Source organism: Zonotrichia albicollis, chromosome 5, assembly GCF_047830755.1.
Source record: "Zonotrichia albicollis isolate bZonAlb1 chromosome 5, bZonAlb1.hap1, whole genome shotgun sequence".
Classification (NCBI taxonomy): domain Eukaryota; kingdom Metazoa; phylum Chordata; class Aves; order Passeriformes; family Passerellidae; genus Zonotrichia; species Zonotrichia albicollis.
In genome coordinates, this window is record NC_133823.1 from 40,544,925 (window position 1) to 40,558,196 (window position 13,272).

At 34.1% G+C, this 13,272-nt stretch overlaps 1 protein-coding gene across 9 annotated transcripts in view; it reads right to left on the reverse strand.

Annotated features, from left to right (window-relative positions):
• Positions 1–13,272, reverse strand: part of MICU3 (mitochondrial calcium uptake family member 3) — a 51,598-nt gene that overhangs the window by 14,419 nt on the left and 23,907 nt on the right. For 3 of the 9 annotated variants that reach the window (XM_074541458.1, XM_074541451.1, XM_074541453.1), the window contains exons 7-11: positions 10,090–10,161; positions 8,713–8,751; positions 6,291–6,386; positions 1,090–1,190; positions 605–776 (exon numbers count right to left, since the gene is read on the reverse strand). In XM_074541458.1, the coding sequence (XP_074397559.1) occupies positions 605–776; positions 1,090–1,190; positions 6,291–6,386; positions 8,713–8,751; positions 10,090–10,161 (480 nt within the window). The remainder of the gene's footprint in view (positions 1–604; positions 777–1,089; positions 1,191–6,290; positions 6,387–8,712; positions 8,752–10,089; positions 10,162–13,272) is intronic. The other 6 variants (XM_074541455.1, XM_074541457.1, XM_074541452.1 and 3 more) reach the window with 3 other exon arrangements.

Below are 13,272 nucleotides of genomic sequence, written 5' to 3' on the forward strand. Positions count from 1 at the left end.
TGTTACATTTCTCTCAGATACACTTCTGACAATGCATTTGTTGTTAAACAAATTAAGGACTATCTACTGCCTGACATTTACTATTTTTATTATAATTTCTGTCTCTTCAGTCTTTAAAAAACCCACACACCCAATAAAAATTACAAGCACTAATTCACTAATAAAACTAAGAAACAATGAGATAAAATGTGATGTTATTTCTGAGGAAATGCTACTGCAGTGGCAGAGGGAGGGAGGGAGGGAGGGAGGGAGCAAGGAAGGAAGGAAGGAAGGAAGGAAGGAAGGAAGGGAGAGAAAGAGAGGGTTTTTTGATCATTCATTGCTAGAAAATGTTTATATTTAATGTCTTATGGTTTTTGCAATTTAACCTGTTCTATTGGTTATGTCCTATCTAAGCTTCAGCAATATTACTAACTAAATCCTATGAAATATAATTCCATGCTATTTACTTTTCTACATTTTGTTCAGCAAGTAATCTGAAAAACTAGGTATGCAGTTTATGATCAAAATAAAATCCTGGTGCTAAGTAATTCAGTCCAACAAAGCTATGTTTTCATGTTAATGACACTGGGACTGCATGCTGAGTCCACTGCTGAGCAATTACCTTTTCTTCAGGAATACTGCCACGCATGTTTTCCAGGTAACTTGATGTATTTTCTACATTTGTATACCTCAAGAGAATATGGGCAAAGTCTTCCTCACTGATGGTGTTCATCCCATTAGAGTAGGAAAGGAATTCTATCTCTAGAACCTCAGTCTGCAGGTTATCCATAAATCTAAAACACAAACAAAATGTGAAGAAATTCTCATACTTTATATTTCTACTGTTTGTGTCCTTAAATAAGGACAGGGCTGGGGTATAACCTTTCCAACCCAAAGTAACTAAAATTTGCAGCAGCACTGGAAGAGGACTTTTTATTATTGGGCCACTTATTGTTTTATTTTTCTCTTTGTGTATATAACACACACAAAGGGAACACAAAACATAAAACCATACCTACATAAGCTATGTGTATAGTAATATAGTACACATTAATTAGAAAAACTATACAAATATTTTTATAAGGAATTAATGAAGTTGAGACTCACCTATAAAAATCTTCAAAGTTCAGTTCTGCTTTTCCTTTCTTGCCAAAAAAGTGTACCAGCAGTGTAGTATCTGACAGTGAACTTGTATAATCATCAGCACGCTTAAATATTAGAATAAAAAAAATTAAAGGCCATGACTGGATCAGATACAGAAGTATAATCTGTGAGCGCCTACAATCATAATAGACTTTTCTATTAAAAGAATAGAATTGTATATAAATAATAGAATAATAGACTTTTCTATTTGTATTTCATGTTTACAATCTTTAAGAAGATTTTAAATCTTGCAATCCATTACAATAATTTTGCCATGCAATTTTCACACAAAACAGCAGCTGTTAATTGCATTTAGTAGAAAGTAGTTAAACTAACAGAATGATGTAATGGAAGCTGCAATGAAGGGAGAAAAGGTATGAAAAATAAAACCAGAAACTTGTGAGGAAAAAAAAAATCTCATCAGTTAAGGTAAACCATAAAATGTAACTTCCTTTGTACACAATCTCACTTTCCTTCTACTATGAAACTAAGAAATTATAATATAAAGTAGTAAGAAGAAAGAAATAAATTAAAATACAGTAGTTCATATACTCTTATTCCATATTTCAAAAGTAAGTAGGGGATTGTGTTCCACAATCACATCAGTTAGGTGTATTTTAAATGATTCTTTTCTATAAGTTGTAGATAGCTACATCTTAAATGTTATTGCCCAAACACATTTAAAACAACAGAATTAGGAAATATTTTGAAATAATGAAGCAGTATTTGGATTACTTCTCTTAGGACTGTTCCTCATGTACTAGGTTGTGGTCTCTGTGCAGGACTGGAATCTCTGAATAAGTACTAATACTTTTTCCTTAATAAATAACTAAGGTTTTGAAAACCAGATTTAGAAAAGAAAGCCAACTAATTTTGACCATTTGTAAACAGGAATCCAAACAGAGGTAACTGTCATTTGTGTATAATGATTGCATAATATTCCACTTTTTTACTACATATTCACTGCCCTTAACTATTACATATATGCATTGATTATACTTTGAAAAAGATGCTCTTGGTACTCTGAAGAGCTGAAGAATAATTCAGTAATATAAGGCTCTTAAATAAGCCACAGCAGCCCAACATGACACTGTTCTCCTGGTGTTAACATGCTTCTGCCAACATTAGAAATTTAAAAAGCAATGTGTTTGGTCTCCTTACTGCACCTGCTTAGGGATTACCTCCTGTCCAAGCTCTTTTTCTTTCAAAGACTTTATGAAAAGCACAGAGTAGGAGAGCAGTCTCTGCTCTTCCTAGGCAAGCTACCACCCATTAGGAAGTGTGGCTGCTGACTCTAGTGTTACAGTACAAAACAAGGCACAGTACAGAAACCTAGCAAATATTTGGGAGATGTAACAGTAATAATTTATCACCATAACAATACATTATAAACCTGTGGGATCCACCATAGGTGCAGAAAGCTGTTTATACAGCTCTATAAAGATCTACATCTATAAAACTGCAAGCCACACTCAAGAGTCCTTTAAGTCTGACTCTATTTCTTCACTGAAGAGGCTATAAATTTGTAACAAAGAAACTCTAAGTGAAGAAACCAGGAAAAAATTTTGAACAATGTGCAACAATGTGTTCAACATCATGATACACAATGTACCATGAAAAAGCATTTCATATCTACATTCTCTAAAATACACTAAATAATTTTCAAATTTACATACTGGTTTGTAAGAAACGTAAAGTGCTATACTCAGTAAGAGTATTTATGTATCAACAACAAGGGAAAACACAAGGCAGTAACAAACACAAATCCCTTTCAACATCCAATCTAAAGAAATGAGAGTGACTTCTCTGTTCTTTAGTATAATCAGTTTAGGATTCTCAAGATTGCATTTCATGTACTCTAGCTTCCTCTTTATTCTCATATTCTTCTCCAGGGAGAAATAAGATGACATAGTGTATATAGAGGTAGAGATATTTAATGTCCTTCAATTAAGACAGCTCTGCTCTTCAAGTGAGCAAACTAATTCAGAAAAGTAATCACTATTTGTCTTTTAATATTGTTATCCTCCACTACAGGACACAATATACTGAAATGCAGATACCCTGATTTCTTATGTCTTTTAAGCAGTTAAATCCCTGAGCACATTCAAACAATTTCCCTCAAGTACACTGAAAAGATATCAAATGTTAAATTACAGCCTTTCATCTTGCAAAAACATTTCAAAACCTTAGACTTAGGTTGCATTCACCCATATCTAAAGCACCGTTTAAAAAAACCTACAATCTGTAAGTCTTTTCACAATTCCCACTTGGCTGGCCTCACTAAATGAAAAAACCCCAAACAAAAACCTCACTGCAGAAACTCAACCCAGTGTGCTTCTCTGAAGAACTGCAGGCAACTGAACACTATTCCTGTGCTCCTTCTGCACTGATAGCATTAAATAAATTCTCTTTTATATGGTAAAGGATACAACCAGAAGTTTTAATCATTTAAAGCTATTATTTGTTTTTCATGATAAAATTAATTTTATTTTAGATCAGTGCAAATTAAATTGCCTCACCTGTTTCCAAGTATACAAATAGGAGCCTCAATTTTGATCAAATATGTTTTTAAATAAGTCATTTAAATGAGAATAAAATCCTTCTCATTTCTCTTTACCTTTACATTAACTGGAATACAAATGCAGGTAAAGAGAGAAACTGAAGACAAGTGTTTCAATCACTTGATTGACTTGTTGCATAATGGCAATATCTTTTTCTTTCTACTTTCTAGCCTGAAGTGCATAAAATCTGTTTATTTTGTATTCTGCAAAATGAGTTTCAATTTCTTGATTAACAAGGGTTGACTAAAAGTAGGTAATGCTTGTAAGCATTGATTCCACTTTTACCAACATATTCCTATAATTAAGTATGTATATTATGATTTGATTTAATAATTTCTTTCTTACTGAAAACTCTTGATTTTTCCAACAGTGATAACTAACCTAATGGTTTCCAATTTCACTTAGGAATTTAAGAATAAACTCCAAAACTGAATTTAGTGATAACTGCAATACTCCAACAGGACAGTGGAATTGCCAAATTATCAAGTACAAAACCAGTATTATACACTGTCCTAGAGAAAACTAGTTGTAATAAATAACTTTACTCTCCAAAGAGACCTTTTGATTCCCATAGCAACAAACCTTATTTACTCTCCTTTTCAACTTACATATAGCCTTCTCAAAAGCCTATGGAACAATACAGACTCCAGTGTCACCTTGCTTTATGCCACTTTGTCACTACAAATAGCTATAATATTATTCAGATGCAAGAGTGCCTGGGAGAGATAAAAATATGGATGAAACCCAGCTGGCCCAAACCAAGCAAGATAAAGATAATGACAACGAGAAGTGGGAAATTGTCTGCAGAGAAAATGCTGAACATGATTTTTCTTCATAAAATGATTTACAAGTGAGCACACAGGCTTTTTATACACTTTACTGAGAATTTACATCCCTATTAAGTATAGCTGCTATTAAGCTTCAATTACAGTATAGTTGCAGATATTAGTCTGAGGCATCGGATAATAAAAACCCCTCTCTCTTCAAATTAAATGTGTGTAGAGATTTCCAAACTTAAGTCCATCTATACTTGGGACTGAATTCATGCCATCTAACTGTACATTAAGATGACATTTCATTAAGAAAATGCAATGCCCCAAGCTTCTTGAATAATAGGTGAATTTAGAAGCCTTCTCTCCCCTCTATGTCTCCTTATCTGACTAGACAAGAGCACTGATATTCTGGATTTTAAACTTTGGTGGAATAAATTAGTATTCATAACTGGATTAACAATTCAGAAGCTCATGAGTGTAGAAGCAAGGGAAGATAGGCTGGGCCTACTATTTTATTAAAGATTACTCTGTATATGTTATTCCTATGGATACTTCTATAAATATTGTTGTAAAACTCAACTCTGTAACACTACGTTTTGTTTTGTTGAAGGGGAAATTAACACAAGCTGAGAGAAATACAGAAAAGGAAATGCAGGTTCTACCTTGAAAGAAAAATCAAATACCTTATTTTCTTTGGCCCATAATTAAAATTCAAATAAATTTAAACAGAGTGCTATGACTGCATTTATAAACACAACCACGAGTATGAAGATTAACACTAAAGAAGAAAAATCTCTCTGGAAATTAATGAACAGCAGACTGATATAAAGGGACTATGAGTAAATTAAGCCTTGAAATAAGAAATAAGTCTATAGAAGTCCTCAGGTTATTCAATAGCTTCTGCAGAGGAACAGCAGGGACAAAACACTAATTACTTTCAATGTGAAGCACACATTGCTTGCAAACCAAGGAAAAATACTGTTTTACTCTGGAGATCAGTTTTGGTTTCTTGTTCTTTTCTCATTATGATCCTGCTTAGGAAACACGGAACTCTGAGACCAGAGCCAGTGGGGAGTTGCTCTGTGTTCTTAATGCCACTACCAGCAGAGCCATCACCCTCACTGTGTGGGCACAGAAAAGCATAAACGATGTAGTCATTTGATCTTCTGAAATGATAAATACAAAGAAATATGTTACTCAATTCTCTAGAAGCAGATCATGAAGCAAGAATTATTAGAATTTAAAGCATCATGGAAATTAATTTGACAGATCAGTAGTATTTCTAGACCTCTATGATGATTGTGTAATATTACAAAAGATGGACCAATGTTTTGGTTACCTTAAAACATTCCTGGTTTTCTCCAATAATTAAAACAATCTTTGCATTATACTTTTTGTGAAGTTTGGTTCTGATAATATACATTAAAAGCACATTAAAGACATAAAGATTAAAAGCTGAAAGTGCTGCAACTCTCAGTAAAGTTGTCATTTTACTGGACCATGCCTAAATGACAAAGGTTTCCTGAATTACTTCTCTAACTGTGAACTACCATGACTATTAGTGTTAGAAAATGTTTCTGAAGGACTGAAGAAGACTTCATCTTCCAACTCTTTCAAAAGGTAACTTTGCTTTTTCTTGGAAAAGACAACCTTCAATTATCACATTGCAGAGAGCCAAATGCATTTGATCTGAGAACTTTGAAGTTTAAAACAAAAAAGTAATTAAAAGGAAAAGAAGAAACAGGGTGCATAATGTAAGAAAGCAATCAGAAAAGAAGAAATAAAATAGCAGTCTGTTTATGGAGCAGAGACCAGAGAGGTTGTTTTATACCTCCGCAAGGTCTGAAAAGAGCGCTTGGCTTGTGCTACGTCTCAAAGTATCCCAATAGCTCCTGGGGACAAGGTCCTCTCCTTCTGTTTTAAGAACCTGCAGTTTCAAGAAGCACAATTGTTTGAAAAACAAAAAACAACGGAACAACCATTTATGAACTTTGAAATATTTTCTAGCTGATCTTCAAAATCAGGGCTTGGTTCTCTTACTTCTAAACAGTGACATTTTTACCAGTTACATGACACTTTGTAAATGAAAGGAACATTGGTCTATTACAGCTATTTCCCTAATGTTCTTGGCTGCACCGAAAGTATCACTGACTTCATCTTCTCAAACAAAATAAATTCAAGAAAGCAGAAGTGAAAATATTTACTACAAGTGCATATCAAAATGGCCATTTAAACTCAGCATTTTGCCAGTGTTTTTTTCTATCAATTCTGGTTTTCCAGAACATATTAATTCATATACTTATAAATTCTTTTTCATTGGTAAAATAAAAATATCACCATATAATTAGTTATATAAAATAATTTAATCTAATATTTATGATGGCATCATTGCACCAACAAAGAAAGGCAAAAACAGGCCTAGTAAGTTCAAATGTAACATACTTATCAGGAAAACACTATCCACGTCTGATGATCAAACTTACCTTGTCATGAGAATGAACACCACATTCTCTTATGCATACAATTCTATAATTATCTATTTTAAGTATTCACTGAATTTGTTCTCTTACTGGAGTTACTTCAGTCAATTGAATTAGTACTTCTGGCTGTGCACATTTCATTTCCATTACATGCATCACATCACAGTTATCATGTTCTGGTTGGCATTTGGCCAGTGAAAGCACTCATGCAGTACATGCCAAAGCAGTCTCAGACAAATGCAGTATGCACCAGAACATGACTTGAATTAACCTGCGCAAATGAAAATACCAAAATATTTAACTCATTTAAAACATCACCATATGCTTTTTATGGCCTATGGACCTCAACACATTTTAAAAAAATAGAACTGATTTGTCAGATGAAGTGAGGAGAAGGGCCTCGTGCATGAGGCAGCATGTTGGACTATCCCAGACATTTCAGGGTTGCATCTCCTTGGAACCTGTGTATCTTCAACTTCTCAGGACATCCAGGAAAACAAAAGACTGCTACACTTCTTGTTTCAGTAGAAGAAATAGAACCTCAAAATATCTGGGGTTCTATTTTTTGGAGATGAGGGATTTACTGAATTCCTATACACCTGGGTCTCCTTTGCATGGAGATCTCCATTCAGATAGTAGGAGGGCAAAAGACATGGCACATACCTGGGCATTATCTTGATAAAGTGCTTGGACATGGCTCAGTCCAGAAGATGATTTTTTTACTGAATCTGAAAATTACATAAGTAGAATACCTAACTAGATTGGTTTCAGCTTGAAACAGGAGAAAGCATGGGAATATGTCAATCACTGTCCAGCAAGTTTTGCTGCAGTAAAGCCTGATCTGAAATCTATTGAATCATAAGGCCTTGCATATTCTACTTCATTTTTCTCACATCATTGCAGTATCCACATCATGTCAACTGCACATTTTAATTCAACAGACTTCCTTCCTGCACATTGCTCCAATTGTAGGTGCCAACTTCACAAGAAATAAATCTGTGCATTTCTGTGAATAATTATATAACAAAACAAATTTTAAAACTGGAATTTCATAACTCATCTAATTCTCCTGCATCTGATCCCCTCACTTGGAATATCACAATAATGCCCCAAGAAGATGAATTCTTCTACTTAAACAAAAAATCTGTCTGTTTTTTAAAAACTGTTTTACTTCTGCCATGATCCAGAAATTAATAAGGTCATGATGAAGATATTAGAAACCTCAGAAGATCTTTCTGCTTCTCTTTTTCAGCCCTCAAAAATTATTGTAAAAGGGTTTACTGTCACCTAAGTAATACAGGGAATCCTTGCCTAGTTCAGCACTGAAAGTTCTTATGTATTTGTTCTGTATGTGAAGTATCTCTTCAGGTTTCTTTTTGGGGGGCAATAAAGAGATGAAGGATTCAACTGACTAATTATTCCCACTACACAAAATGAAAGAAAGAGATGGATCAAATGACTCATGCAGGATGACTTAATTTCACACATTAATTAAAAATATGTCTACAGTTTATTGAAATGTATTTGTACTTTGCCTTAAAAATACTCTTTCCTCATTTCATATAAATAGAGAGCAACCTTTCCTCCTGATAGGCTTGCCTGTTCAGCATGCATGCAGCAATCTTTTATGCAAGTCAAGATTCCTCACATTTTTACTGATTAGCAGAAATAATTTACTTAATGAAAAAGATAAATACAATAGATTTTCTTATAGCATATTATTTCATCTCACTGGTGAAGACTGCATCAATTGAAAATAATTAGAGTACATACACTGTTAGTAGGAGTATGATATCCATAAAGTTGAAGACGCTGACATACAGCAAAAATGGGCCAAGCCAAGTATCACATGTCAGAATGAAGACAAAAGAAGGGGGAAAAAAAGACAACAGAATAGGTTAAGACAAGCAAACCTTTATATATATTATTATTATTGTTTGTTTATTTGTTTTCAATATGATAGTGAAGAAAAAAAAATGGTTGATTTTCAGTTTTCCTCTTCAAATTTTCAAAAGAGAAGTACAGGTTTTTAGAGATTACCCTCAGGGCTTATGTGCCATTTTGCCATCTTTACGTCCTCCAAAAGCTCTTCCTTTAGGTATAAGTTTCCTTTGTTCAAAATAAATACTCTCTGAGAAATTCAACAACAGACCTACAGTTTTGAAAAGCTGAGCAGGATAGGTCTCTCTGGGTGGGAAGAAAAAAGTCCTTTTTTTCTCAAGGAAGGTTTAAAAAGTAACAATTTTTGAAAATCATACTTCCTGTGGTTTCAGGGACAAAGAACTGAGACTGAGCATTGATGTTGGCAAAAGTATAATGGACACTGAGAAGCTCTGCTGATATGTCAAAATATTTCTTATAATAGGGAATTTTTTCCATAAACATGCAAATTGCAAAGGAACATAGGTTTGTTTTTTTTTTTCTGCTCTCGGCTTGGTAGAGATTTGTCCCTGATATTTACTTTCCAACAGTAAAAGAAGCACCTGTTTTTGCTGCCATTCCTCAGACAAACCACCACAGACTCATTTCTTTGTGACTTACCTTTTTATTTGTTTGCACAAAATGCAAATTTTACATTATGTGAGTACCCAATATTCCACAAAAAATTATTCAGATTAATATATTTTTCATTGGTCATAGTAATTATTTAGTAAGAATTTAAATTTGAATATTAAAATCTAAGTTCAGTTGTAGCATTTCATAATCTATTTTAAAGCTACTGTGTGGATAACAAGCAGCAGGATCAGAAGGTCTACATGGACAGCTTCAGCTAGTTCTGAAAGCAAGTGTGGAACTTGGTCTTCCCCCTGAGATCTCTCACTGTTAGAGACAGTAACACTGGCTCATTACTACTCACTTTTCCCTAGATTTCCAAGCTCCAAATGGAATCAATTCTACTGTCATAACATCTACTACAGTATTTAAGCACTAATTTTTCCTTCCTATAAGACACTTACTCTTTTTTTCCACTAACTACAGTTTAGGCTAAATACTGCTTTTTTTCTACATGTGAAGTTATGCCTATTCTTCTAACAATATGAATTTAGTGACCAGTGAAATATATACACACATAATTTTGTACTACATCAAAAAAAAGAAAAAAAAAAACCCAAACAAACTACCAGATGCAGCTTTTTGGATTTTACTTACCAGCATTGCATGTTTTTCTTCATCTCCTCTTTTTTCTCTCTTCTCATTTTTTTTCCTGAAGATTTCTTGGAGCTAAAAACCAAACCATTTTGTTCACATTTAGTGTTCAGCCTGTTTTCACATACATAACAATATCCTTCATCATAAGGAACATTACAAACAGTATTAAAATGCAGCTCTTTACTGAAATATCAGAGTTTCACGATGCTTTATTAATCATAGTCATGCCTTCACGTTCCTTCTGTGACTTAAACCATCACACAGAAAGGAAAAAAGGAAATATTTTTTTCCACAAAGTAAGGGTAACAATTCTACTTGGGAGCACAATACCAAGAATGTCCTATTTAGCTAATCTGGCCAAAATAAAAAGGGGAAGTTCCACCCTTTTCACCACCTCCAGGAACATCCTTTTGTGTCAGATTCTAATTAGTGTCTCTGTGGTTATGTAGTCAGCTGGATCAATCTTTTTTTCACGTTAGTTTCCAACCTGATCAGTTCTTACTCCTGCTGGCACAAGGGAGGGGTAGAAACACCTGGTGGGGGTGAAACATTCCCCTTCAGCAGCAACAAACTACTACTCAAGAGTAATTTATCAAGTACCCTTTCTTTTCAAGTCTGTTCAAAGAATACCTTCAGGTCTTGTAAAATACCCCTTTCACAACTATCTCAACATGAAGAGCTTTAAACATGACTTCTGAGAAAACCTCAAATACAAGATTTCAAACATACAGATTCTTAAGCATATTTATTTTTGTTAAGTCTTCAGAGTAAGAACTGGATTGTACTTATCTTTCTCTGCAAGTATCTGTTTTATTTAGGTATTTTTATTTATAGTAATACCAATTAATGTTCCCAAACCATTAGAAAAAGGTCTCATAGTGTTTAGCAACAGAAGAAAGTATTAACTGTGATACTATCTAGGTCTCTGTTGGACCTTCAGCTTTTGAAAAAAATGCATGTGAAAATATCATACTGTCTCATGCAGCATTTGTTATCCTGTAACTGGGCTGGAAAAGGAATAAACCCTGATCTAAGAAACTTGCCCAACCTAGAATATGGTATTTTCAGAAACAAACACCTTGGCATACAGACACAATTGTGTCAGTTCTTTCAAAGGAGCAATTTTACCTACCATAAGTCTGGTAAAACCTGATAATATAAAGGCATGTACACAGAGCTCCACAGGGATTGGAATGTGAAACAAAAAAGTGTGTGTGATACATTTTGCAAGGAAATTTTCCAAACTAAATTTCAGGATATCTTTATTTCAGAGAAGGCAAAGGGATCAGCAAGATTTACTGCAGGGGTATGGCAACATTGAAATTAAAGAAATCAATGTTTAGTGATTAATTAGCAAACACATTTATAAACAACATTTTATGAATTTCCAAAACTGACTACTGAGTTCTGGAATCTCCTATCAGGCAAATACAGACCAGAACATTTTGTGCATCACAATACCTATTTTTGAATATGGGATAAATTTACAGACCTTGGTAAATCTTTTCAGTTTTTTTTGCAAACCTACAGGTGCAAGTTACTACAACTTAGGCCAACAAGGAAAGAGACTTGATAGGATAGAGTACTACAGAGTTTGCAACTCAGAACAATGCAAAGAAAAAAGTTAAATGAACAGAGAGAAACAGAAAGAAAATCCCTTGTGAAAAGTGAAATGACAAGCCATCAAGCAGGAGAGGAGTGGCAGTAACTGAAAAACCAAAAAAGATCAGTAAAAAGCAAGGCATCCTTGAATGTATTTCCCCTGCCACAGAGGCAAAAGAAGTAGGATTCTGTTGCATGCATTATTAAAGCCTTGCTAAACTTCTGGAAATGGATCTTTTGTTCAGAAAGAGTGCTATAGGATACCAGTGACTGGAAAAAAGTGAATGCAAAAAGGGTCTAGGAGTACTTTCATAGGAACATTGTTTGAAACAGGATAATGAGATTGACTGCTGAAGGCAGCAAAACCAAGATCTCCAGTAACAAGGCAACACAATCCTTCTGTTCCCTGATCTCACCCCTATGACATAAGCAAAGAGGAAAGCACAAACACCATGAAATTAGTTTACAAAAACAATACAGCTGTTATCAGAAAAATAAGGCCTTTTTCAACTCTTCACTACACACACTGTTTCCTCAAGAATCACATAACGTGATCCCTAAGCAAAGCTCTTCAAAGTCTCTTTATTTATAAAACTGAATAGCATTTATTACCAATTTTGCAATAGCTGCTTGTAATTGATGGATAAATATTTTGCAAATGTTGGAGCAGTTCATATGCCAACTTTTGAACAGTCTCCTTTCAGGCACACAGGATATGATACATTATATTCAAGCAAGGTGAGTAAAGATGCCGAATGCATGTTTTGGGGCCAGTTCTATAATAGCTGCAGTATCACTGAATCAAATTCTATTTTCATATATACTTTCATTACACAAAATTCTATCTACCTGTCTATTCTTTTTCACTTCAGACCTCATATTCTGACTTAAGGGTTTCGATTTAATTTTTGAAGGATCACCGACATCTAATGAAGCAGAGTTGCACTCAAGTTTGAGCCATACAAATTTGTTAAGTGCAATAATCCCCTACAATGAGTAGGTGACAGTATACCTAACGTTTAAAAATTCTACTTTCTTTCTTTTATCCACCAAGTCTGCTAACAAAAATAAGGAGAAACTAGTCAGGGATCATGACAGAGAACAAATACATAGCAGCATGTGAAGAGGACTATAAAGGCATAGTTAGAAAGAAATATTAGTTAAATATTGCCCTTGTTTCCCACTTTATACGCTTATTTTATTTCAGTTTTATCATCAGTTTCTGAAAGACAAAGCCTCTTACTTCAATTTCCTCCCATTTAGCTGTTGTAATGGAAGCTCTTTTTTATATCGGAACAAATTTGTCAGTTTATCCACCACATTCTGTTACACTGAATCAAGAAAGATGCTTGCTTTTTCTTCTTCTTCCTCTATTTCTTCCTTTTGTTAATTAAACCAATGGTTGCTGGTTTTTCTCCAACTGGAGAAGATGCTTATTAAGAATTAGCCCTTACAAGGATGTGTACATTTAATAGCAGAGTACAAAAAAAGTTGAGTATGCCACAATTTGCAAGTGGTGTCACCTTACAAAATATATTTGGAATTTAAGTTCAGCATGTTAAAGAGAGTTTCTGCCATATT